The 26,596-nt window shown below is 33.7% G+C and overlaps 5 protein-coding genes and 1 pseudogene across 5 annotated transcripts; 2 read left to right on the top strand and 4 right to left on the bottom strand.

Annotated features, from left to right (window-relative positions):
• Window positions 1-1,310: 1,310 nt before the first annotated feature.
• LOC106447397 (peroxidase 21) lies at window positions 1,311-3,325 on the top strand. Its single transcript, XM_013889310.3, has 5 exons — window positions 1,311-1,480; window positions 1,728-1,876; window positions 1,994-2,182; window positions 2,271-2,439; window positions 2,803-3,325. Exons 1-5 carry the CDS (start codon window positions 1,402-1,404, stop codon window positions 3,201-3,203), a joined length of 987 nt encoding a protein of 328 aa, XP_013744764.1. The 5' UTR covers window positions 1,311-1,401; the 3' UTR covers window positions 3,204-3,325.
• A 1,774-nt stretch (window positions 3,326-5,099) lies between these two features.
• LOC106391501 (cell number regulator 8) lies at window positions 5,100-6,854 on the bottom strand. Its single transcript, XM_048778549.1, has 3 exons — window positions 6,489-6,854; window positions 5,996-6,198; window positions 5,100-5,560 (listed from the first exon to the last, which is right to left on the bottom strand). Exons 1-3 carry the CDS (start codon window positions 6,754-6,756, stop codon window positions 5,324-5,326), a joined length of 708 nt encoding a protein of 235 aa, XP_048634506.1. The 5' UTR covers window positions 6,757-6,854; the 3' UTR covers window positions 5,100-5,323.
• Window positions 6,855-7,237: 383 nt separating this feature from the next.
• On the top strand, window positions 7,238-8,730 carry LOC106448910 (annotated as a pseudogene).
• Window positions 8,731-9,355: 625 nt separating this feature from the next.
• On the bottom strand, window positions 9,356-12,930 carry LOC106450241 (receptor-like serine/threonine-protein kinase SD1-8). The gene is made up of 7 exons (XM_048778548.1): window positions 11,706-12,930; window positions 11,073-11,219; window positions 10,828-10,976; window positions 10,513-10,708; window positions 10,181-10,418; window positions 9,917-10,067; window positions 9,356-9,847 (listed from the first exon to the last, which is right to left on the bottom strand). Exons 1-7 carry the CDS (start codon window positions 12,904-12,906, stop codon window positions 9,533-9,535), a joined length of 2,397 nt encoding a protein of 798 aa, XP_048634505.1. The 5' UTR covers window positions 12,907-12,930; the 3' UTR covers window positions 9,356-9,532.
• A 7,038-nt stretch (window positions 12,931-19,968) lies between these two features.
• Window positions 19,969-22,382, bottom strand: LOC125608325. Its single transcript, XM_048778547.1, has 7 exons — window positions 22,215-22,382; window positions 21,978-22,088; window positions 21,726-21,917; window positions 21,475-21,512; window positions 21,325-21,393; window positions 20,586-21,200; window positions 19,969-20,500 (listed from the first exon to the last, which is right to left on the bottom strand). Exons 1-7 carry the CDS (start codon window positions 22,324-22,326, stop codon window positions 20,216-20,218), a joined length of 1,422 nt encoding a protein of 473 aa, XP_048634504.1. The 5' UTR covers window positions 22,327-22,382; the 3' UTR covers window positions 19,969-20,215.
• Window positions 22,383-23,382: 1,000 nt separating this feature from the next.
• Window positions 23,383-25,756, bottom strand: LOC125608324 (nuclear transcription factor Y subunit B-8-like). The gene is made up of 7 exons (XM_048778546.1): window positions 25,323-25,756; window positions 25,009-25,236; window positions 24,300-24,430; window positions 24,186-24,191; window positions 23,990-24,067; window positions 23,848-23,904; window positions 23,383-23,631 (listed from the first exon to the last, which is right to left on the bottom strand). Exons 2-3 carry the CDS (start codon window positions 25,227-25,229, stop codon window positions 24,310-24,312), a joined length of 342 nt encoding a protein of 113 aa, XP_048634503.1. The 5' UTR covers window positions 25,230-25,236; window positions 25,323-25,756; the 3' UTR covers window positions 23,383-23,631; window positions 23,848-23,904; window positions 23,990-24,067; window positions 24,186-24,191; window positions 24,300-24,309.
• Between the last annotated feature and the right edge of the window lie 840 nt (window positions 25,757-26,596).

The following is a 26,596-nucleotide window of genomic DNA, read 5'->3' as shown; positions in this document are numbered from 1 at the left end:
TTTTTGTATATTGTATAATGAAATAAATTTGCAGTGTTTTAGTAATTGCATTATAATTTAAAACTAAAGTTAATGTTCTGAGTTCTGACGGTATTAAGCAGTATTCAAGAGCATTAAAGATTTATTACACCAAATAAAATGAAACATCTTTCGTTTTCTACTAAAATAGATACATCAAATTTTGATGAATGATACGTTGAAATAGCGGCAACCTATTATAAACTGCTTAGCTATGAATGGGTCTGAATTAACTCTTGGTGCCACATTAAATGCGTATAATACGAATTCACCCAATGTGTTGTGTTAAAAATATCACAAGTGACTAAGTGGCCGAAGGATAAGTGGCTGATGATGATATTAACATTTAGTGAAGTCAATATATCCATTTTAACATCCACAGTCGTATTGATTTTGCATCAAGCGCATGTCCGAAATGACGCAAACCCGCTATACACGGTAATCATGTTACAGATAATTTAAACAAAAAAATTGTGGCTACCATCAGATGATTTTATATAATATATATTCAATAATTTTCCCAAAATGTATAACAATGGGCCATGCATATATACATATTTATGACTAGTCTATAATATCCTTCTACATTTGCTACACAATTGAAGCAAAATATTTTTTTTAAGTCAGCCAAAGAATCCAGACTGGTAACGATATTTCAAATGGAATAATATAACATGTCAGTAAGTCTGTTAGAATCTATAAACTAAATCGGTGGTATAAAATTTATGCAGCAGTCGGGTAATAATAATTTACTCATATATTAGTGAATGAACTCATATAAGTGAAACCGTATTTAATATTGTATGCTATATATTGAATACCTATAGATTAGCATGATTGGGAGTTAATTGAGTCGGTCATCTTGAAGTTGATGTGTAATATACATATTCATCGCAAGCATTTACATTTTGATTTTATTTATTCGAATCCAATCCAATCAATTAGTTACAAGTTAGAGCGTAATTTATATTACAGATCTCCTCCTTTTGTATCTTGTGAACATGAAACATGTATGAGGAAGGCTAATTAAAAGTGAAAAGAAGTGAAAAGCCGAACTAATTTAATTTTGTATTATCATCGGATAGAATAGGAAAACTCGTCTCACTGAATTCACATGTTCAACAACTATTGAGTTCAGATATATAGCTAGTGGTTACAAACTTCAATATTAATATTCGTCTAGAATAAGAAATCCCCTGATAATTTCAAAAAAGAATAATTAACATGGGCAACCACTATGACTATAAGAAATAAAAATACTTAATTATATATTACACGATTAAAGAGAGTTTCTCAAGTCTCTTGAATCTCTATATAACCCTACATTGGACACATAAAGAGACACACCAATCAACAAAGTACAAAAAGATAGGAGAGAAAAAGATGGCCATTGTGAAGATGCCCTTCTGCTTTTTGGCTTTCTTTTGCCTGTTATTACAGTTATTTTCCATCTTTCATATCGGTAATTTATATTCCCTTTTCTCTTATCACATTATGCCACGTGTATCCATGTCTCGAGAATATATTTCTAATTTTTGCTAGCTGAAACCAAAATAACTACGGTTTTTTTTAGTAAACTAATTTCCACCGTAAAAATTCAACAAATATTATATTATAAAATGGCTAGTAATCACTCATACGTAAATAAAGCGAATAATCTAAAGATTAACTTTTTTTTAAATCGAATCTAAAGATTAACTAAACTGTAGGAAATGCGGAACTGAAGATGAATTATTACAGAGAGAGTTGTCCGAGAGCGGAAGAGATAATCAGACAACAAGTGGAGACGCTGTACTACAAACACGGCAACACAGCCGTATCTTGGCTCCGTAATCTCTTCCATGACTGCGTCGTCAAGGTAATTACATTTACTCTATAATCACATGGCATCATCATCATCGTGAATATTTTTTAAAAACATGATTACCAAAAAGTCATCGTGAATATTTATGTTCATGGGTATTTTTTTTTGTAGTCGTGTGATGCGTCACTGCTACTAGAGACAGCAAGAGGTGTGGAATCAGAGCAAAAGTCAACAAGGAGTTTTGGTATGAGAAACTTTAAGTATATCAAGACTATCAAAGATGCACTCGAGAAAGAATGTCCTGGAACAGTCTCTTGCGCTGATATTGTTGCTCTCTCTGCTAGAGATGGTATTGTCATGGTAAGTATATGCATTGTAAGGTTCATTTAATTAGTTTGGAATTATATTTTTATTAAGATGTTTTTTTTTTGGTTGGTGAAATGAATAGTTGAAAGGGCCAAAGATAGATATGATAAAGACAGGAAGGAGAGACAGTAGAGGGAGCTACTTGAGAGATGTTGAGGCTCTAGTTCCTAACCACAATGACTCTCTCTCGTCTGTTCTCTCAAACTTTAACTCCATCGGCATCGATGTTGAAGCCACCGTTGCTCTCTTAGGTACCTGAGTTATAAATCTGAGTAGAAACTATCTTTTAAATGCATAGGTCAATAGATTTGAGCCAGCACGGTAACACTAACCAGGATGGACATTTTGGTTTTTGAATTTGTTCAAGATTTTAGGATAGATGTGCGTTTTACACCGTTAATTAAACCAAATTTTATACGGTCCGGTGGTTCAATAGAAGATAATTTGGGTATTTTTGGTTCATTTTCTGATAAAATCAAAATAAAATAGTTTTATCAACCATATACTTAAATAATACATATAATATTTTTTTTTTGGAAAGTTTATTTACTAGTTAAGATAATAAAGATATATAACTGTCATTGTTATTGATCGGTCAATTTTTATTACCGTAGGTGCACACTCAGTGGGTAGAGTCCACTGCGTTAACCTAGTGCACCGGCTATACCCAACGATTGACCCGACTCTCGACCCTACGTACGCCCTTTACTTGAAAAAACGTTGCCCTACTCCAAATCCGAACCCAAAAGAGGTCTTATACTCCCGCAACGACCCTGAGACACCGATGGTTGTGGACAATATGTATTACAAAAACATCATGGCTCATAAAGGACTCCTTGTCATCGATGATGAGATAGCCACGGATCCGAGGACCGCACCCTTTGTGGCGAAGATGGCTGCGGACAATGGTTACTTCCATGAGCAATTTTCACGCGCTATCAGGCTCTTGTCCGAGACCAATCCTCTCACCGGTGACCAAGGAGAGATTAGGAAGGATTGTCGTTATGTGAACTAACTGATTATGTTTGCTATGAAAGATAATAACCATATATATCATATATCATATGTATGTATGTGCGTGTGTGTGTTAATGGTTTGGAGTCAATAAGAAGAGATACAAAAACTGGGATGGATTAAGATATGTTCTTGGTACATTAGGGAGTGACTTCGAAACAACTACCAATCCAAATTTATTTGATGGGACTTTTATATATCTTGTCACATTTTTTGGTACATTCGTCAATGATTTTAGTACTAACAGTACCAAAAACTATTAGATTCAAGACCATAAACTTATATATGATACACAAATATAAACTTCTTACAAATTCAAAATCAAAAATGTGATGGAATAACAGGTAGTGTATAAGGGACATAAGTTAAATTATACATTAAATTTTTTAAAACTTATTAACATGATATCATAATTCGATTATTGATGGTAAAATGATCCAAGTAAAAAATGTTGCCGACCATGCAATGAGATTCAGATTAGAGAGTAAGAGAAAACAAAGATCAGTCGTCTACAATAAACAACTAGAAATCGCATATCAAAAATATATGATGAGATCTAGAATTGTATAAAAAGACATAAATAAATTGTGTTTAATAAGTAGATGTCAACTTGGGGGAAATTAACTAGCTAATGTCATAAGCTCGTTGACTCCACAAGCCGAATCGTGATTGCTTAGTAGTGAGGTGCCATGCCAGACGAGTTGGGCACTTATCCATGTGTCTCCTTTTGACTCTTTGTACAAATCCTTTCATTATTAGAAGATCTTTTGATAATTCGTCTGGTTTCTTTTGAATTATCAGCGATTAATTTGGCCAGTCTTGTTTGGCGTCTAATCAATAGACCTATTTAATCATTTCTATAAGAAAATGTCAAATGTACTAATTAACATTAATTATAGTATTAAGCTATAGATCTTGACCCTTTTATCACAAAATGTATATTAAAACCAAATCTAAAGAAATCATATCACATGTACACTAAGAAACTCAAGGAGTCAAATTAACCACAATGATTACAATGGATCTCTAGTGCAACAATTAAAGACTCGCAAAGTTGCGATATAAAAAGTCTTATAAATTAAACTAGAGTTTAATCCGCACATTGTGCGGATATATTTTCATTTAATAAATATTTAATTTTGATATTATTATATAAATTTAAATATACAATTTATATCTTAGTGTTATGTATTTTATAACTCTTTAATTTTATTTTTTAGGTTTCTTATTACTTTATTAATATAGGGGTTTGTTTTATTCATTTTACCTTTTTTTATTACGTTTTCGAGTTTTCATAATTTGAAATAATCAAATAAAAAATATTCTTCAATATATAATTTTTGAAAATATATAGCTGTATAAAAATTTTAACATATGTTAATAACTTCATTTGTATAAAAATATATGACATGATTAACAAATTTGAACCCGTTTTAGTGGTAGATGATAGCATTATATTACTTAATTACAAAATTAATTAAAGCAATATTTAATAAAAATTATTTAAAAATTTAGTAGGATTTTATTAGATTTTTCTCAACAAATTTTATTATAACTGAAAATAAAATTCAAATCTATAGTTAAAATTAATTTATTATTAATATTTTTATTAATTATTATGTCATATTATGTGATTTTTTTTTTTGGACAACAATCATATTATGTGATTAATAAAATGGTCATAGTAAACTTTTAAATAATAGATAAAAATGGTAATTCTATTTTAATAGAGAAGATGTAATCAATCACTCGTCTTAATCTCTCCGGTCCAAAAACAGATCTCTTCATTTCATTAGAATCTCCGAACCGTTCTTTACCACATCTGATCTCACAGACTTTGGTTTGGAGCTATGAGCAATGAAGGTTCCGCCGGAAAGGGTATGCCTCCACGTTTATAGAGTTACAAGTTGCGAAACTTTATTGAATATTACAAGACCATATCCAAAACCAAGCACGTAACAATAAAGATATACATATGTTTGCATCATTGCATGCATTGAAGAACGACCAAAAAAAAAATGAAAAGAACACGCGACAAAAGCAAGCAAGAGACAACATCATAGTTCACCTGTGTGTGTACAAATGTTATTTAGGACACATGACTCAACGCAAGCTTTTCACTTACTTACGTCCCATGGTTTGTTCACTTGGTGGAAGCACAACCACAGTGGACTGAGCATTGAAACCCGGGTGAAGAACCTTCCTGCGGATCTCACGGCCTTCTTGGAAAAGTGCACATGTATGGCAAAGGACATGCGTCACAAAGTCACAAGTCGTCTCCATATGTTCCCTTTGCATCTCATCCTCTATGCAGCTACCGCAGCAACCACACGACCTGTTCATCGCCTCAAAGCTTCCCTGTTTTGTACACCAAAGATGGGGTCACGAGATTCAGTGCAAAAGAGACTCTCGTAATACACATACCTAAAACAGAGACACTAGAGTGCCTATGAGACAAGACTTGTCTCTCCATGGCTCCTATAAAACTCAGAAAGTTGTACACAACCAAGAAGATATATAAAGAGAGGAGTTGATCGAGTCTCTTCTTAGAGTACAACTAGGCTTGGCGTTCGGTTTTAAGTTTGGTTCCAGTTTGGTTTTTCTCGATTTTCGGTTCCAAAGATATAGGAACCGTTTGGTTATTTGAAATTTGGTTCGGTTCGGTTTTTGGTTAGACTAATATCCGATTAAATTTTTCCTGTTTCTCAGATAATTTCGGATACTTTAGATTTAAAAAAAAAAAACAGATTTTCTATTTTTAAAAAATTAAATATCAGATAATTCGATCATTACCTCAAGGTTAAACCTTCGGCGAATGGCAGAGCGGCTAGAATAAGAGAACCATGGAGCAAGGCAGTTCCATCCAAACAGAGAGTTGCCGACAAAGTACAACCCCAAATACGTCAAGCAGTGATTCGAAAACGTTCCAGGAGCAGACCCAAGCCTCTCTGCATTGCTTCCATACAACACACATGGAGCCACACTTCCAAGGAGACCTAACAAAGAAGAAGCCATTAAGATGTAAAAGATTTGAGTCTTTTCACCAACCATGAACCACATCAAAATCAGAACTTTCTAATACAATCTCCACCAAATCAAGAAACCCACTAAGGAAAATCTCAAATTTCCGACAATAATCATTTGAGACAGAACACAAGACTCACCAACCGTGAACCACATCAAAATCAAAACTTTCCAATTCAATCTCCACCAAATCAAGAAACCCATTAACAAAAAAATCCCAAATTTCAGACACTAATCATTGAGACAGAACATAAAGACTCACAAACTTCGAGATCGCTGCTGCAGAACTCGTCGTTTCGGCCGAGACAGGAAAAAAGACCGGAACTCCATTGGTTTCTCCCGATCGGCTCGCCGATCACGCTCCCTTGGCTCACCGGCAATCCATCCGCCGTCCAGCCGTATTCCTCCGCCGTCTTGGTGGTGTCCCCTTTTGAGCAGATCTTGCTTTCGTTAACTTGCAAGAGAGGACTCGATTCCTCATGATCCTCGCACTCGCATCGTTGAGCTTCGTGGTTGTCTTCTTTCGCCATGTTCTGATTGATATTCACCTTCTAATAAGATCTTCTCAACAAACGCTCTCTCTCTCTCTTTGATCTTACAAAGAGGAAAGAAGGTAGAGAAGCAGAGACTTAAAATAGAATTAAAGTAATTATTTTATTGGGCCGCGTTCCGTACGCGTTAAGGAACGAATTAAAAATAGACAAAGACGCCTTCGTTAGTGGAGTATTTTCTTGGAAATTAACAAATGTGACTTGACTGATGTATTAAATGAACTGAATATTAAATGCACAACCTTGGGTTCTCCGACAATGACGTCATCATCATGAGGTTCCTTTGTCTCTTCTTGTTCTTGCTCCAAGAACACCGAGTTAGTAACAGAGCGTTTCTCGGGGGGCTTCTTCTTGCTTGCGTATCTCCTCTGGCTCCACCGTGGAGACACGGCGGCCAAAGATAGGCTCACTCCTCGTCCAGCTTGATCTCTTTTCTAACTTTCTTGAGAAAACGACTTGTTTGTGGTGGTATGTATTTACATGGCTTGATATAACGGTAAAAATGATATTCATTTGCTAAAGTGCATAATATAAACCACGATGACATGTTAATATTTATTTTTTGGATTGTCTCTTTCAACTTCAAGTTTCATCACTTCACACTTTTTGAAGACTACTATCCTCTATATTAGGTACTCTCAAAGGTTCCTATCTTGATCATAACCTTACTCATCAGTCATCAACAACAACTAAAATAATAATTACTTGCATTAAGAGTCATTAATAAGCAAAGTTTAATTTTAATATATTTGCTATATTAACAGTAATTTTCTTATATTTCCCAAACATGTTTCAGCTAGCTAGTGAGTTCCAATGATCCCAACAAGTTGTTGCAGAACACAACCAACACACGCAATCAATCAAAGAGAACCTACTCCTACGTAGCTCGCCGGTTTTAATCATTTACCAACAATATAAAGACAAAAACTATACAAATGTCATAAAAGCCCTTATATTTCATACTCTTCAAACTAGATTGTTCTTCCCAAAAAATAAAAGGAAAATCACTTAATTAAGAAAAACTTCTTCTTAAGGTTGGATCCTGATGGGATCTCTGGAGAGATCAAAGAAGAAAACTCAGGTATGGAAGAAAGCTGTGATCCATTTCTCTCTATGTTTTGTAATGTGTTTCATCACTGGCTTTGCTCCTGCTGGTAAGGCTTCACTTTTCTATAATTTCGAAACCACCCCCTCTACTACCACTAAATCTCAGATTCCTTCCCAACCTTTTGAGAACTCTACCTATACACACAATCCTCTCGTTGATAAAGCATTGAACAGTTCCCAAGGTCAGGCCCCAGCACCTTTGAAGTCACAAGAACCTGAACAAGAAACCAGATCACTCTCCAAGACAGAAGAAGAAGAAGTTGCACCAAGAGGTCTAGTGATTGTTGTAACTCTGGGTAATGACGAAAGATCGTTACAAAATTGTGCTCCTTAGGAGAATGGCCAATACTTTGAGGCTAGTTCCACCTCCTTTATTGTGGATAGTCGTGGAGAAACACTCCGATGCTGAAGAAAACTCTTCACCAACAATGTTAAGAAAAACTGGTTTAATGTATAGACGTATAGTCTTCAAAGAAAACTTCACGAGCTTTGAATTTGAGCTTGATCATCAAAGGAACCTAGCGTTGAGACACATTGAGCATCACAAACAAAGCGGGATAGTCCATTTTGCGGGGCTAAACAATGTATACATATTGGTATCAGCTAATAGGAAGCGAGTGATAGTAGAGGGGCCGGTTTGTGAATCTTCACAAGTTTTGGGGTGGCATTTGAGAAAAATTAATAACAAGACAGAGATAAAGCCTCCGGTTCATATATCAAGCTTTGCTTTCAACAGTAGCATACTTTGGGACCCCTGAGAGATGGGGTCGTACTTCTTCTGTTGAAGGCACCAAACAGGTAATTGAGCTTATGTTCCATGTGATTTTGGTGTTTATGGCTAAATAATTATTCTAACCAAATGATTCCGTTAATCATTAGACTAAGTGGAGGTTTTGAAATTAATTGATAGGATAACTTAATTTAATTCTTATTTGTCTCGGTATAAGATATGTTTACATAATTACCAAAGCCGTACTATTTAGAATGCGGCCCAGTAAAACAATTTTGCTCTCCTCTCTCTCTCTCTCTCTCTCTCTCTCTCTCTCTCTCTCTCTCTCTCTCTCTCTCTCTCTCTCTCTCTCTCTCTCTCTCTCTCTCTCTCTCTCTCTCTCTCTCTCTCTCTCTCTCTCTCTCTCTCTCTCTCTCTCTCTCTCTCTCTATCTCTCTCTCTCTCTCTGTTCTTAAAGCATTTCAGACACCAAAAGAGGAAGCAGCTAAAGCCACATTTTTGCTTGCAGGTGAAGAACATCGATCAAACACCAGCTAAAAAACAAAAATAGGTGGGAATACAAATGTATTTACTTTTGCTTGTAATTGGGTTTATCTTTGTGATTAGATTGACTTTGAACAGTTTGTCTTGTAACTTGTTGCCTTTGGTTTTGGTTTTGGTTTTGTCTCATCCTAGTTGTTAATTATTATATCGAGATATTATGTTCGTTGTCATTAAGTGCATAGCAAAAGAGATAAACCATTAAAGTATCAGTCTCCCGCACTGAGACCCAAACAACTAAAAACATTACATATGAATAATAGTAGTTATTTTTTCAAAGAGTAAACTAGAAGAAAAAACACATGAAATTAAACATAACATAGGAATGATTTTTTTTCTTTTAAGTAAACTAGTAGAAAAACGCACTACATAAAAACATCACCTGGCGTCAGTGCATGACAAAGTGGCCTCGTTAATAGTGACTGATTGGTCGGTAACGGTAACTGGAGAAGAAGATGAATCAGCTCTTGTGAGATTATAGTTTGGTCTCGTCGGATCTAGAATTTCTGATCGTGGGCCATTTTCAAACATAACCACAATGGTCCTTGTACTAGGCCTATCGTGCATATTTTGTTGAACACAGGATAGACCAATCTTCATTGATCGTAAAACCTGGTCTTCTATAAATGAATCATCATGGAAGCTCGAATCCACGACCTCCAATCCAGTACCATCCTTCCATCGCCTCCAAACCTTTTTAAAAAACTCTAAAATATAAATTTTCTTTAAAATTTTAAGAATACAAAGAAAAATTAAACTTACGAAGTCGAGAAGACTATCTCCTGGATTTGCAATACAATACTCATGATTTCTCCTTCCAGTAAGAATCTCTAACAACACTACTCCATAACTGAAGACATCTGATTTCTGGGACATGATATTATCTTTCGCATATTCTTCAGACATGTAGCCGCTGCACAAAAAACAAACAAAAGAGGATTTAATTAATTGATTGTGATTTTGTTTTAGTGAAAAAAAAAAAAAAGAAGAAGAAGAAGAAAGTTTTAACGATTTGTTGATGCTTACTAAGTTCCTACTGCTGTTTCCATTGCAGCTTCTGTGGTGCCAGTTTCCATCATCTGAGCCAGCCCAAAATCTGAGATTTTTGGGATCATGTCTCTGCCTAGAAGCACATTACTTGGTTTCAGGTCGCGGTGAAGTATCGGTGGGCTTGTGAAGTTGTGGAGGTAGCACAATCCTTCAGCAATACCTTTCATTATATCGAACCTATGCTCCCAGTTTAGGAGCGGGCTTCTAGTTTGATCTGAGGTAATCAATCAAAAACAAAACGAATCAAGTTTAAAGTTTACAAAATAACAAGTAAATTCTAGAATAGAGAGAGAGAGAGTGAGAGTAACTGAAGATATAGCTGCTGAGGCTAGAATTCTCCAGGAACTCGTAGACCAATAGTCTATCGTATCCATGGATGCAACAGCCTAGAAGTCGGACGAGGTTCACGTGTAGTACACGTAAAATCAGAGTCACTTCATTTCGGAACTCTGCCATCCCCTGAGATGATCTCGCTTTCAATCTTTTTACTGCGATCTCGTTTCCCTGCAATACCATCACATTTTCCCTTATTATTATTAGTTTTTTAGTTGAATGAAAGACAAGTCACCGGCCGATTCAAGTTTAATTTGATTCGGTCCAAATAGCTAGAGAAATTAAAATACCTTGTAAACTGGACCAAAACCACCTTGTCCGACTTTGTTGCTTTCGGAAAAGTGATTCGTCGCCTCGAAAATAACTCCAAACTCCATAAGCTGAAAGCTCTCTGGTGTGTCTATCTCGCTCATGACAATCTCTGTTTGGGTTGGCCCTCCTATTACATTAACGAAAATGATAATACAATTTTTTGTTTGTTTAAGAAATACAAATATATATATATATATATATATATTTGTCCATTTTTTTTTACCTTGTATAATACTTCTTTTATGCTTTTTCCAACAACAGAAGATGGCTAAGCACACAATACCCAAGAGGATGATACAGGATAGGACGATTAGTACGATAATCCCTGGGTCAAGATCTTTGTTTTTCCCATTAGTTTTGGCGTGATCCTCTAGACCAACGAGTGGAAAAACTTGAATTAGTAATTCTTATTTTGTATCCCATCCCTAGCTAGTATCTCTTAAGTGACTGGTGCCTGGATGAGTTAATTTTTTTTTTCATTTGGTTTAATATTTTGGATTTATTGAAAGAAAATAACGAGTAAACAAATCTAGTTAAATATTTTATCATATATGTTGTTGAGATCTTAACTCAATATAAAAACAAACTACATTGATAAAACAATATTCAGAAAATAATATATAGAATGGATAAAAGTATTCAGAAAATAAAAAAGAAATACATTGATAAAAGTATTTAGAAAAATAGTTCACTTGTCTATTAAAATCTAATAAAAAAGGCTACTGATATACGTATAATAAAAAACTTAAGTTTAAATATAATAAAAATTAGAAAATTGAATAGCATTAAAGAATGTGTAAAGTCAAATTAATAAGGATTTTCTAAATTAATTCCATATGTAAATATCATGACTTACCATTATCCGAAGCAGCGACTCTGATGTAAAGATCTTGACCACCGAACGTGTACGTTCGCATACCCTTCAGTACTCCAGTCCATTTAACACATACGCGCTGGCTTTTTCGACTTTCCACAAGTGCAAACGATTTACAGTCACAGTCCTTCAAACAAACATTTTCACACTCTTCCACACTATAGCTGGAACCATTAATACATTCTCCATCTTCGGGAAGTTTCATCTTTTGTAGTTTTTCAAATATATCTTCGTTGCACTTCAGAGCATTCCTTCTAATACACCCACCCTCCGGCTTCTCAGTGACTCCTTGAATACAGTGACACGATGCGTTTTTGGAACATATACTGTACGATCCACATGTCGTGTTGAAGCGTCCCCGGTAGCAAGCATCTTCCCGCATGGAAAATGACATATTCCATACGTTCACCCCTGGGACCCATGTGTGTATATAGTAAAACCCGTCTGGAGACATTGTTAACCTCGAGTAGCTGTTGGGGAATGTATTCATTAAAAAAGAATCTGCGTTATCGTTTAGTTGGAAAACTGGGGGCAAGTCCCCAAATCGGTACCCATTCCACGTATCCATTCTGTAGTTCGTAACATCAATTGCAAAAATACCATCTGGATAGTTCATAATTCCTAACCACAAATACCCGGCTGAGGGATCATCTGAACTCACCCAGGAGTAGAGGCGTTTGGAAGGATCAACTGGATCTAACTTCATCCCAGGTAGTAGAGTATCCGTCGGGTGATCAAAGCTCTGCCACACGTATCCGGTCGGATTGTTAATATATTTCAAGACCAAGTTTCCGTTATTATGTAGTTCTGCCCACATGGAAGACCTCACACCACTTCCGCTCAGATATGTCGACCAGATTTGGTCACCACTCTGGTTGAGAATCACCAGGTTGTTTTTCATGAACTTCAAGACTCCATATGATCCCAAAAGAGGGACATTTCTGTTGGCTACCCATAAAACGGTTTTGTCTTGTTTCCACCAATTTCCGAGATACCATTTGGATTGAGACTGGAAGAACCCGAGCTCAAAGAGATTGTTAGAAGACACAAGTGTGTTATTTTTTGAAAGTTCTAGTGACTCTGTAATCGACAAGGTATTTGACAGTGAACCACCACGTCTCATTATCAAGAATAAGAAAAGAAAAAATATAAGAAATGTTGGGAGAAAGTTAAGACTTGTCATCTTTCTTTTCTCCTAATTTACTCTCTCCAGACGACCTATTCCCAGTCATTAAATTGTCTCTATATTAATGACTGAAAATTAAAAGAAATCAAACTAAACTTTATACTCACTGAACGCTTTTCTATATGTAGCCGAAAAATCTAAAAAATGATTACCAAATCTGAAATCAAACTGATGACCAAATGAGATGTTGTCAAAAAAAGAAAAAAAAAAACAAATCCCCTGTATATTAATCTTGGAGCATTACAACATATTTTCGTACCCACGTATCATCACGAGAATGATTCTTAAAATTTTTAGAAAAATAAGTTGGTCCATATAAATATATACTATGTTTTTTATAAACTAACAATCAAATTAATTAATAATGTACAAAATAATATTTTTTTCTTTCTTTAAATAAAAGCTACATAATTACATAATATGGTTAACATATATATGACAATTAATGATTATGAATAATACATTTTTGATAACAATTTTCCTAACCTCTTTATTTTTTAATTTTATATTATTAAAATAAATTAAACAATCATATTAAACATATAATAAAAAAATTAGATTTTTTTCTTATATGTTATATGTTGAATTTTTAAAAACGACTATAAATTATTAAAAATGGTAAAAGTCCCACATTGAAAATTTTGTGATAAGTGGTTTAACTTTTTTTTTTGTTCAAGCAAGGTACAAATGATGATCATATATCGTAGGGGTGGGCATTCTGATACAATTCATATTCGTATCGGGTATTTCAGTATAAAGATATAAAACCCGTTCGGATATTTCTAAACTTCTAATCGGGTTCGAGTATTTTATGTTCGGGTTCAGATATTTAAATTTTGAAGAAAAAATAAATAAATGATTCATTGTTTAAGTTTTTTGTATTTAAAATATATTTTAACTGGTTTTCTAATTTTTTTAAAATTAAACTATTAATAGGTGTGGAGATAAAACTTTTGAAACAAAAAAAACACTAATTTAGTTGTTGTTTAGAAATTTTAGATGCAACTTTTGTTAATGCAAGAAACAAGAGCTTGATATATATTTTAATTGAGTATCAAATAATTTTGTCCATAATTATATGTATATTATCTAATTTTGAGCAATAAGCATCGTTAATATAAATATTTTGAATAAAATGGGAGAAGTAAACTAGAAATATATAGTTAAGTATACTTATGTTTGGTTATCTTCGGATATCTATTCAGATTCGGATATTACCCGTTTTGATTGAAATATTACCTGAACTGGTGAAATAAGTAATTTGTTTTGTTGTTTTAGACTTACATGAATTTTAGACCGAGCTGGTGAATATATACTAAACATACATTTATATTTCGAGTCTGCACTTATATATTCTATAACAGCTTGATATATTAGATTTGAACACTAATCTTTTAATATAGTTTGCCGTAGTTTGCCGGTGATTTTTTTCAAAATTTTGATTCTTAAATATGTATCTGGAGTGAAATTAATTTTTACAGATGTCCATGTTTTTAAATGGACACTTATTTGATTCATTGAATTCATAGAAGAAGTTAAAAAAAGAAACTTAACTCATATCAATAAAACAAAGACGAGAATGAAAGCACAATTTTATAGAGGTAGAAAATGAACTCACTTATGGAGAGTCAATAGTAAACAAAACGAGAGCAGAAAACTAATTCCCTTTCGTCATTATACAATCGATGTTGCCTATTTGGTTTTGATGATTTTTGTCAGCCGCAAAACTTAATTTTCTTTTGTGCATATGGAGTTTAAAAAATAACTAAAATGAGATGTAATACGTTAACTCTTCAACAACGATGATATATTTAAATGACCAACATTTGTATTCGTCATTTTTTAATCTATAAAAATTGTAATGTTGCAAAATATTAAAATAATTTAATAAACAAACATTATTATAAAAACTTGCATGCGCAGATTATCATCTAGTAAATAGATATGTCAGGCAGTCACCATACTCCTTAACTTAGTCACCATACTCCTTAACTTCTACATAAATGAGAAACAGCCCATGATCTATTTAGACTATTTAGCAGAAAGGACAATCCCTATTTTTGCTTTGATCTACTTACGATCTAAGATCTTCTCAACAAATTTTTGTTTTGATCTAGAAAGAGAAAGAATGTAGAGAAGAATATAGAGACAGATAATTAAAATAGAACTAATTGGGACGCATTCTGTATACGCGTTAAGGATCGAATTAAAAATAGACAAAGACACCTTCGTTAGTTTTTTATTTGCTAAACTCGTTAGTATTTTCTTGAAAGATAACTTCATTAATAAATGTTTGAGCTCACTAAGATCATCAGCCTCTACATGAGGACTTGGTACAATCAATGGCGATACAAAAGTCTCAGTTGTTTCTAATTTTTTCTTGGAAATATTAACTAGTGGTTTGTCTGCGTTTATTGCGGAATGTTATTTGTTTGTTGTGTAATGTGTTTCGCTTGTGTGTCTCTGGATGTGTAGTGGTTTTGTATTGTGTTTAGAAGTTGTGTACTTCTATTTGTTATGTTTGCAATATACTTAATGTGTGGGTGGACAGGACATGTGGCATGCGTGAAAAGATGTGGTTTAGGATGTGTGTAAGGTTTGAAAAATTTAGTTTATTTGCAACGATTAGACGGAGGCAGTAGGACAATAGTGGTTGGATAGTTAATTGGGATGGAAATAGCTGAGCTATATTTGCTTATTTTATATGTAGATTGAGGTGGCTTGTTTGCCAAGCAAGTGAGATGATGAAGTTGGTGGTTGGGGCCTATTACTTTTTAGGTAAGAGTTGGCTACAAAGTATGTAGGTTAAATTGGAAGTAAGGTGTTATGTTTTATGGTTAGTTGATTTATTATTGCATGTGTGATGTGTTTGTATTTAAGGCGTTGTTTTTGTTCCAGTGTTATATTTCTGATCCAATATATAATTTTATATTTCCATAGTTTTCATTACTGTTTTAAAATATGAACTTTCAAATAATGTGTTGTATGTGCAACATATTCTTTTTAAATGTTGCTACATTTAGCAAACAAAAAGAAGGCATTATTTGTTTTATCTTCTTTTGTTGTTAAACTTCAAATATGTTTGATTATTACTATTTACTAATGTACATTTCAAAAATGGCGATTGATGTATATCGAGACTGAAAATGATTTTTTTTCGCGCGTAGGAGTTGGAATATCAAGGGTCTTCCGTAGCCCTTGTGCGACCATTCGATCCACGTCCCTTGATCATTGGTGCTTTCTAGCTCATTCGGTGCAAGGCATATCCAATACATCAACCTTATTAGAGTGATCCTCCAATTTAGGGCGTATCAGGTAGTTAGTTTCAAATGGAGTCTCTTTGACGCTAATGTATTGGTTTAGTTTGTTAGGGCTGTGTTTCACGCAAAAACTGTAACAACGCATTTTTCGGCAAAACTGCAAAAATATAAAAATGCATTTTCCCGCAACATCACAAAAACGCATTTTCCGTCAAAATCGTAAAATTTATTTTCCCAAAAAACCATAAAATTATTTTTTTCTCGTTAAAATAGCAAAATCAAATTTCTTGTCAAAATCATGAATATGTATTTTTCCACTAAAACCGCAAATCAAATTTTCCGCTAAAACCATATTTTAAAATAATTATATATCAGATTAGTTAATAATGTACTAAGGCACATACATGATTAAAAATAGTATGATGCTTCATGAATATTGTTTGGAGAGAGAGATTGAGCAAATAAACATGAAGAATGATAGATTGAGTACATATGTGTATGATATCATATATTAACATTATAATACCTTAATCAGGAGAAATCATAGCAATATAACATCAAAATGAGAATAATGTTTAAGCTTGTAAAAGCCTGCGGACTGTCCACCTACTTCTACCGTAACAGAGAAATGTTTACATATATTTTAGCAGTGGAGACGTAATTAAGACTTACAAAAATAAGTACACTCGCAGTGATGATATTTTTTAGAAGTGCGAAGGAATTCGGAAACTGTTTTGCCGGTTACCATGCTATAATCCAGACTATTTGCGCAGAAACATCTAAAAGGTTTGGGTACTCGTTTTGATTTCATAATGCAGTAATCAGAGACACCGGTTTTACCGCAAAGTGTTCCATTGTAAGACGTAAGTTCTGAAAATGTACACCTCTTTTTCTGAGCCTCCGCATCTAATACAAGTTTGTATCAACAATAACAAAGAGAAACATTATTCAAAAGTATAGACAAACAACCAATTGGCACCATTGGAAAAGAATCTTCATGCTCAAATGAATAGCCAAACTAAACTGATTTATACTAAAACAAAACCAAATAGCACAATGTGAAACATTTTTATCAAGTAGAAATTAAATCGAAATCAAACACAAATTGAACCATGAACAAGAGGAGGATACGTTTGATTTTTGAAGATGATGTTTTAAATTGATACTTGCATTTTAAAAGAGGAGTATACGTCATTTAACCGTTATCACCATGAACCACATCAATATTTTTCACCTTTGACAGTATCCAAATATTTTTTTCTTATTCTGGAGAATAACCAATAGCACAATTCTCCAAAATACATCATTTTCAAAAACAAATTCATAAAAAAGTCTTTAAAAAGGAAAATGACTGAAGTGTTTGATTTAATAGCTAAAAGACACTTATACCCTAAATATATAAATACATAAAAGAAAAAAATAAAGAAACTTTTTTATATAGTTTCGAATTACATGTTTTCAAATTTGATTTTTTATACTTTCGATTTTTTTTCAAATTTTCTTTTTGAAACTATTTTTAAAAAATGACTTTCAATTTCAGTATATATTTTTTTTTTTATAGAATTTTAAATCTCAATTCAAAACTTCACCCCTTAATTTTAAACTGTAGGTCAAGATTAATTAACCATATGGGTATAACTGTATATTTACCTATTTATTAATGAAAATTTTTGATCTTTATAAGCTATATTTTTGTGACAAAGAAAATTAGGGCTATCATAGGGTATTTATGTAACCAATATGCGACTAAAATAATGTTGATATATTACCTTTAACGCAAGTCCAAACAAGTAATATCAAGATCAAAGAAAACATGAACAAAGTAACAGGTCTCATGATTCAATATAAAAATTTGATAGAATTTTCTTTTTCCTTTTCACTTGTAGAAATCTATTGTTCTGATTTTGTCAAATATATATGTTTCTCTAACAATCGTAATAAATATTAAAAATATAATCTAAATATACCCTTTCGCGCTCTTAAATTAGGAGAAAAAATAATAGCAAATTCAACCAAACCACTGAATACTCGAGATCAATCATATTAATATAAATATAGTTTTAACTTTATTTTATCTATTGTACTATTTTGGGATTTTCAAATGCATAGTTCGTCACGTCAAAGACGAAAATTTTGATTTGAAAATAATATGGCTGGTAAAAGAGTTACTGAATCAATGGTAAAGAAAAATTGTAGTAACAATCTTTTATATATGAAACTTATTTTTATGGTAATCATACTTTGTTAATCTTATTTAATCGTATTTTCAGAAAAATGATATAGATTCAACCAAACCAATGAATACTCAGAGATATAAATATATAGTTTCTAACTTGATTTTATGTATTTATACTATTTTGGGATTTTCAAATTCATATTTCACTATCACGTCAAAGACCAAAATTTTGATTTGAAAATAATATGGCTTGTAAAAGAGTTACTGAATCAATGGTAAAGAAAAATATATAGTTTCTAAATTTTATGTATTTATACTATTTTGAGATTTTCAAATTCATATTTCAATATCATGTCAAAGACCAAAATTTTGATTTGAAAATAATATGGCTTGTAAAAGAGTTACTGAATCAATGGTAAAGAAAAATTGTAGTAACAATCTTTTATATATGAAACTTATTTTTATGGTAATCATACTATGTTAATCTTATTTAATCATATTTTCAGGAAAAAAAATGATGCAATAGGTTGACGGTTTAAAACAAGTCTCTATCTCTCCGCTTTAGGTAAGACGATGATTGTTTAAATGGTTTTTAGTTTTTGGTTTGGGATTTTGGTTTTTGGATTTTAGATATTGACTTTTTAGTTTATGATTTTTTATTTGCAGTAGATTTTAATTTTTTGAAAAATATGAATGGTTGTTTTAGATTTTGGTTTTTTTTTTTTTTGCTTTTAAAATTAATAGAATGAAAAATATTATTAACAGAACAAAACATTATTGTAGGTACTTATTATTAAAAAAACTAAACAAATGCTTCGGAGAGTTGTATATATATTTTAAATGTAAATATATTTTAACACTATGGTAAGTGTTTGAATTTATGTAATGTATATATTAATAGCTAAAATGTAAAATAAAAAGTAATATATAGTAAAATAAATATATATTACTTACAGCTCTATAAAAAATTAAATTTTCTACAATTAAAGTCTATGGTAAACATTAGTTAAAAGCATTATTAACAAATGTGTTAATATTTTTTTATATTCAACAAGCTATTTTATTGTCTGTGGACAATTTTTTGTAGTGCATCTTTGTGATTAGGTTGACTGTGAACAGATGTTTGTTTTTATGTTTGTCTTGTTGCCTTTGGTTTGGTGGTAGATGGTAGTTAGTTTCAAATGGAGTCTCTTTGAGCTAATGTATTGGTTTAGTTTGTTAGGGCTGTGTTTTTCTTTCCTGTATACTTTGCTTAAGCTTTGTACTTCAAAGATTATACCAAAAAGGGAAGTGAAGAAAACCAAAGGTGAAATGAGACGCTTTGCAATGAACGAGCTAAGCTGAGGATACTGGCGGTTGAAAATGAGTTACTAAACTTGAAAATCAAAGAAGCAGAAAAGAAGTAAACTTGGAAACAGCTTGAACCAAAGAGAGCCTGAGGTTACTGACGAACTCAAGAAGCTAGAATATGATCTGATGGAGCTGATACAGATGAAACTGATGATGATTTGTCTTCTTCACCAAAGAAGAAGAAGAAGAATGTGAGCATGCTAAAGAAGTTTGGTGTGTTACTCAAGAAAAGTCAAGAGTGATAACTGAAGCAAGACCAAACTGCTTTTGCTTCATTTCAGTAGACTAATCTGAAACTCTGATCAACATTTATGAAAGCTGAACTTTGTTGTTTCCGGTTCAAAAACATACTTAGAGAACAACAACATAATATAATTATAATAAAGCTATGTTTATGAACCAGAGACAGAAAGTGCAAATCAAAGCTATACACATGACACTGCACTTGTCGATCTGGTCTTTAACCTAATAGCCAGCCTTAGATGATAATATAATAAGGTTGCAGGTGACTTGGCTTTCATCACTGTGCTAGATTATCTTCCACCGCATCGCGGTTGAGTCGTTCCTCTGCACTGACCTTTGAATAGGTTTTGCTGGTAACCTTTGGTGAAGACGCAGAAGCTGACACAATCAGCCTGGAACTCCTTGAAACAGGCCTGGCCTTTGCTTTAGAATTTGTGGATTCTTGTACAAGACGAGACTTGGTCCTACTAGAAGCTGTTGGTTCATTCAGACTACGAGCTCCATGTTTTGCTGAGCCACCAGTACAGGATCCTGTGGGTGTTCTTGCTACGCTGCTCCTCCCCTGTTAGCAGCATCAATAAACAAAACAAGTTAAGGAGCCGAGTTCTTATGCAAAAGATATGCTTTGCAAATTTTGGGAACCTTACTCCATCAAAGTAGCCTAGTTTTGGTGATGGCACACGGAGTCCTGTTGGTTTCGTCATGGAACCATGTTGATCCGGCATAGGGTCATGTTGGACAGCAGATAAAGTTTTCTTCTTACCTTTAGCCATTTTATTAGGTGTAGGAGCTCTCGGCGAGTTAAAAGACCAGTCGACAGAAGCACTAAGAAAAGCTGCATTATTAGAGGAAAGCCTGGACTTGAATGTGCTAGTAGCTGAGAGGGGTGAAACTCTAGACGCAGCTCTGGATGTGGATCCGTTCGCCATAGAATGGAAAGCTGTTCTTGAACTCTGAGATTTCTTCTGGTTTGCCGACTCTAGCGGAGATTTTTTACAGGCGCTTGAGGAAGCACTGATACAGCTCTCAAGTGAAGAGCAGGAAGATGTCAATTCATTCTTGGAGGACCTAAAAGCAGATTTGGAAGGCGGTCCAGGTTTCGATACAGTGGGTCGAATCCTCCTTGAAATTGCAACTCTGGGAGCCACAGACGATTCACCTTGTTTGGTTTTGTTGACATCTACCGAAGCTCTTACACTTCTGCTGAGTCCAGTGGATGGCCTAGAAATGGATGATGTGTTGTGCTCTTTTGCAGCAAGAGCCTGTAGAAAATGTATCATAACCCAACAAAATAGGCCAAAAAGGAATCTTTATAATGTGAAGTGATCATAGAAGACAAGACATTCAGTTTGTGCTTTAACATAATAGAGAGAGTCGTCAGTATACCTGCTTTGTCACCTTCCCTAGTCCTTGTGCCCTAATACTTGGCCTTTTACGAATACCATTGGGTTTCACCTGAGAAACAACATATGATGTTTCATGAGGGAGGGAGTGAAAGATCAAATCACAGCCTAAAGTTGTTATTGGGACACATACCTTTTCGTTAGAGTCACGGTCGTCTAGTGTACTTGGAGCTGCAAATTTCAAATGAGAAATGTATAAGTTGGTTAGAGTTTCACAGATGATAAAAAAAAAGTATTAGTAGCCACAAAGACTAGAAATAAACATCTTTGTACACCAAAACAAGAGAAAATAACGATACCAATGTTGTAACCTTATATGTCTACTTCAAAATGCAAAGCTAGTTCATGTTAACTCAACCAATAGTAAATTAAAAAAAACCTTACTTGGGCTATGTACTGCATCATCATCATCTCTTTCTCCCAGTTCCTTACTCGTCTCCAAAGTGCAGTCACTCTTCAACGTGGATGTAGACTCCGTTGATCTCTTCACATCCTCTTGAATAGTCGCCAAAACTTTCTTCTCACCCACATGATTGCTTTCAATCATATGACACAGTTCATCAGGCTCCAGAACACCTAAATTTCAACAACATCTCTCATCAAATCCACACAAGTAAAAAAAAAAAAAAAACTTGCCTGCATTGGTGAAAAAGGCTTTGTCCCAAGCAAGACTCTTCCTCAGGTTATACTTCATCACCTCACTCAATTCATCTTCCCCAAACCAATCAAGACCTTCCTTATCAGTACCTAAACACATCATCATCATCATCAATTCTACAAACCCACATCGAGAAATCACGACCCAGATCAAAAAGTTCCAAACTTTTGCAGATAATGGGTAAAAAAAAAAGAGAAGATGGAATCTGAAATCACCTGAGGTGGGATCGGGGAAGAGGAGGAGGAGGCTATCGTCCTCGTCCATCAGACTAAGCCCGGAGATGTCGAGGCCGTTTCTCCAGTCATCATCGTTGTTGATCTCTCCCATAATCGCTCTTGAGAGAGATTCTCACAACGATGAAATGAGACGAAATTTGAAACGAAGCAAACCGGCGGTTTCTTATTTAATTAATTAATTAATTAACTTTTCTGTAATTAGTTTTTAAAAACGGAAAGTAATAATAGTGGCGCGTTTGGTTTGTCTCGAGTTTTTAGAGAGCACGTTTGGTTTAAGGCTTAACCGAAGTGGGTCTCTGAGATAACCGTAGTCCGTTGATTATTGGCCGTTAGATCATACATCGTGTAGTGGTGGAAATGTGTGAAGACAACGCAACAACTGTAACTGAAATAACAATAATCATCCTTTTTGGGATGTTTCCAATTAACAAAGCAATTTTAGAAAATTACGGTTTTTACTACTTTAAGCTTCAAACAGATTATTGAATTTTTCTACTTCCTTCTTTGATTTTCTTCGTAATTATTTATGGAAATTATGTCTCTTGTAAACTTTTACAGTATTAATATTTACTTTGTAGCGCACCTTGCTTGCTTTTACAATTTAGCAGTGTTTTTAAAACCGGACCGAGAGCCCAACCGGAAATTTTTTGGGTCACGGTCGAATCAAATCTGATTCAGTAATCTGGTTTAATATATTTTTAATATATAAATTTAAAAGTAATGTTAATAAATATGATACATAACTAAAATATAAATAACTTTTAAACATAAAACATTATAAATATAAACTAGTTTTATGTCTATATGGATGATTTATATATTTTTGATAGTTTTAGTAGTTTAATAACTTTAAGATCCAATCTGGCTACATGATTGGTTCATGGTTGAACCAATTATTAGTTCCAACCTGGTTATATATTCGGTTCATGGTTGAACCGGATCCAACTATCGGGTCGGTCCGGTTTAAAAAATACTGCAATTTAGTATTCACCACATTTGAGTAACAAGAAGAAAAAAAATTATCATATGAATATTTTTGAGTAGAAGGTTTTTTTTACCAACTTAAAGAACAAAATCTATAATTAATTCATATAGAAAAATTATGATGTTAATAGATTTTTTAATATAATTTATGGCGTCAAACAGAAACTATAAGTTGCATCAATATTAAGGCTTGCATGATATAATCCACAAAACCAATAAACCAAATACAAATACGAATCTCTTGACTTCTTAAGAACAAATCAAAAGGAAAAAGAAAACATAATAATTTAGATGATTATTGTCACAGTTACCCTCATCCTTACAGCACAAAATAGTATACAGACACGGCCGGCCCTTTTGGAACACCATCGTACTATTCTGTGCCCGGCATTGGAACCATCATATGCTGAGCCTACATATATAAACAAAAGGCATACAGAAAATTAGCAAAACTGATGCTTTACGATTCTGTATTAGCCCTAATCACAACACATCACATAAGGGTCAAAGATGATATAATCAATCTTTAACTTTGAAGTCACTTGGCTGATGATATGATTTGTGTTGTTAAGTGTGTAGCTGAGACATATTCGCTATGCGTATGAAAGAGAAGGAGAGGAAAGGTTACTTGAGAGTTTCCATAAGGACCTTGTGGGTAAGAGCCTTGGTGAGCAAGCTGCGAGAACTGCCAGATGGTAAAAGAAAAACTCTGAGATGTCAGACTAAACCAAATCTAGCTAAAAGCGAAAGAGATTTGGAGACATGTGTACCTGGCCGTTTTGGCTTGATTGGCCATCTCTCTTTGCATTCGCGATATCGCCGCCTCTTGCTGATCCCTTTGAATCACCCTATCGGTTATCAAAAAACACGATGAGCACACAGAAACAATAATTGTCTAAAACCATAAACATCTTTACAAGTATATTATTAATAAATAAGAAAAAACAGAAGAGAGGAAGCACTAACCTCCATCTGTGTAATTATCCAAGTCCATGTAGTAGTAGACAAGGAGAAAACACAGAGTTAAAGTAAGTGAATACAAGCTGTCTGAATATGGAGAAAGAAAAGCAGAACATTTACCTCTCTATATCTAGTAAGGTACAACTTGAGAGGTTCGATGTAATTCTTCAAATCCTAAAGTGGCCATAGCCCAAAGCAAATCATCTCCATTAATCGTCTTCCGTTTCTCTCTTTGGCACTTATCACTCGCTCTGCTCACCAACAAAATCAACGCATCAAACCAGACATTTCTCAATAAAAACTACTCACTCCTTTCCCAAAAAAAAAAAAAGATTTTCTACACAACTAAATATATTATTTATTTTACTATACATTTTTCACTAAATATCAAGTAATAGTATTTAACCAATTCAAATATTTTCAATTAATGTTTTTTTTAAAGTATACAATTTTTCAATATTAACTACTAAAGTACTTTAAATTTTTTTAAAAAATTTATCATTTTGGAAAAAAAAAAATCTAGAAAATCGTACTTTCGGGAAGGAAGTTGATCGTAAACACAAAACATAATCCAAAACAAAGAAGAGGAAACAAGCAGAGTAAGGACCAAAAGGAGCTTTACTTTCAATCAAATCAACCAACCAAAATCTCAAAACAACTACACAAGTTGACTTAAACGACCATAAAGTTTAAGGCTTTAAAACATAAACTGAATCCTAACATGAAAGAAACAAGCAAGTGTAAGAACTAAAAAGGAGCTTAATTTTCAATCAAGTAAACAACACAAGTGAGCTTTAATTAAATGAGCATAAAGTTTTAAAGGCTTTACTCGCTGGTGACGAAGCTGATGAACTCGGAGACACACTCCTGGAGAATCTCCTTGGCGTCTTTAGCGATCTTACCATTAGCAGGGAGCCCTCTTTTCATTATACGGCTTATGTTCGCTATCGGGAGAAACCTGTCTTGCTCGCGCACGTGCGACGACGACCTCGGGCTCTGGTCTCCGCCGCTCACGTGGTCTCCGGGACTCTTGGTCTGCGACTCGGCCATGTGAACCCTAACAACAACACATGACAGTTAGATTAAAAGAGAATAACGAAGAGAGATGAAATCAAAATTCGAAAAAGAGAGATGATTGGTTACAGAGGAAATTGAAAAAGGGCGGGACGGGAGTGAAGGTTGATGATTGGAGGATGAAGAGAGAGAGATCGGGAGAAGATCGGACGCTGGAGAAAGAAGATTAGATGAGAGCCTCTGCGATTTGAGAGAGCTCTGACTTTTTATCACCACCGTTCGTTTTTTTTCTTCTCTTAAAAAAAAAAAAAAAATTAATTCTCTCTTTATTATTCTCTCTTTCCTCTCATGTTTAATATTCTACCAAATCCAGTCACGCCACGTGTGTTTCTTATCTTTACCATTAGGGAAAATCATTATTTAATTTCTGTATTACTTACTTTGACTGATTTTGTTACTTTTTTAAAGATATTGTGTTAGTACCATGTAAGAATGTGATAACAAGAAAAATAACTAAGAAATTATTTTCATAATTTGTTTAGTTGTCTTAAAAATAGCATTGGATATTGTTCCGAACTAACCCATAGGACTAACCAAAAATTAATAGTAATACAATTGGGCTAGTGGTTACAAACCCCCGAAAAAAGAAATAGCCCATGAATTTAAAAGCGAGTTCTAACTGAACTAAGCCCAATAGACCAATAAACCACAACTTTTTGCAAGCATGGCCATATAAATATTCACAAGGTTGCAACTCGCAAATATCATAGATTTCGTAGATGCTCAAAAGTAGCTATCATAGATTTCGTAGATGCTCAAAAGTCAAAAGCGTGACAGTTTGTGAAGCGGAGTAACACACCAAAACGAAGAAGACCTATGAACTATATGTTTTTAGTTCATTCCATTTGCAGTATTTGGAGTAGTAGTGTTTTATTTGTTTGAATCCTATAGTTATGAAATCATTTTTCTGGTCATATATATACAAGCCGTGTTGTGGATATAAGCTCTGGAGATAAATAGGAAAAGCTATCTCACCTTCTTTTTTTTTTTGCTTGAAAAAACCTATCTCACTTGTCAAATTGCTTTATCAATGAGATAATTTTTTCTTGTGTATGGCCCTGGTTGTGGTAGTTTTTTGTGCTGTTTTTGATAATCAGATTCCTCTGTAATTTGAGGCTTATGTCAGACCCAATATGTTGGTTTTGGTGTATCTTTAAAATCAGTTGAAAGAAAAATATAATGTCTTCTAAATTTATATTAAGTTAATTTGTTTGTTCTCATAAGTTATACGTACATATCATATCCCGTATATAAAAGATTAAAAGTTATGCATACGTTCTAACGTTGCATTTTATCCACAACAATAATTAACAAATAAATATATCTAGGTGCCAGTGCTAATT

Source organism: Brassica napus, chromosome A4 (genome assembly GCF_020379485.1).
Source record: "Brassica napus cultivar Da-Ae chromosome A4, Da-Ae, whole genome shotgun sequence".
Taxonomy (NCBI): domain Eukaryota; kingdom Viridiplantae; phylum Streptophyta; class Magnoliopsida; order Brassicales; family Brassicaceae; genus Brassica; species Brassica napus.
The sequence above is the reverse complement of the archived record's forward strand: the minus strand, read 5'-3'. Positions and strand labels throughout refer to the sequence as shown.

Bases quoted from the DNA above. Each gene is read 5' to 3' on its own strand.
- LOC106450241 (XM_048778548.1), bottom strand. From the start codon at position 12,906: ATGACAAGTCTTAACTTTCTCCCAACATTTCTTATATTTTTTCTTTTC. The intron at 11,220-11,705 runs GTAAGTCATGAT...TCGTTGGTCTAG, and splicing joins AGTCGCTGCTTCGGATAATG to AGGATCACGCCAAAACTAAT. The intron at 10,709-10,827 runs GTATTTTAATTT...ATGGTATTGCAG, and splicing joins GTTTTGGTCCAGTTTACAAG to GGAAACGAGATCGCAGTAAA.
- LOC106447397 (XM_013889310.3), top strand. From the start codon at position 1,402: ATGGCCATTGTGAAGATGCCCTTCTGCTTTTTGGCTTTCTTTTGCCTG. The intron at 1,877-1,993 runs GTAATTACATTT...TTTTTTTTGTAG, and splicing joins TCCATGACTGCGTCGTCAAG to TCGTGTGATGCGTCACTGCT. The intron at 2,440-2,802 runs GTACCTGAGTTA...TTATTACCGTAG, and splicing joins AGCCACCGTTGCTCTCTTAG to GTGCACACTCAGTGGGTAGA.
- LOC125608324 (XM_048778546.1), bottom strand. From the start codon at position 25,229: ATGGCCGAGTCGCAGACCAAGAGTCCCGGAGACCACGTGAGCGGCGGA. The intron at 24,431-25,008 runs GTAAAGCCTTTA...GTTGGTGAGCAG, and splicing joins ATCAGCTTCGTCACCAGCGA to AGCGAGTGATAAGTGCCAAA.
- LOC106391501 (XM_048778549.1), bottom strand. From the start codon at position 6,756: ATGGCGAAAGAAGACAACCACGAAGCTCAACGATGCGAGTGCGAGGAT. The intron at 6,199-6,488 runs GTGAGTCTTTAT...CTTCTTTGTTAG, and splicing joins CAGCAGCGATCTCGAAGTTT to GTCTCCTTGGAAGTGTGGCT. The intron at 5,561-5,995 runs GTAATGATCGAA...TGTACAAAACAG, and splicing joins GCCGAAGGTTTAACCTTGAG to GGAAGCTTTGAGGCGATGAA.
- LOC125608325 (XM_048778547.1), bottom strand. From the start codon at position 22,326: ATGGGAGAGATCAACAACGATGATGACTGGAGAAACGGCCTCGACATC. The intron at 21,918-21,977 runs GCAAGTTTTTTT...GTTGAAATTTAG, and splicing joins AGCCTTTTTCACCAATGCAG to GTGTTCTGGAGCCTGATGAA. The intron at 21,513-21,725 runs GTAAGGTTTTTT...TGAAATTTGCAG, and splicing joins TGATGCAGTACATAGCCCAA to CTCCAAGTACACTAGACGAC.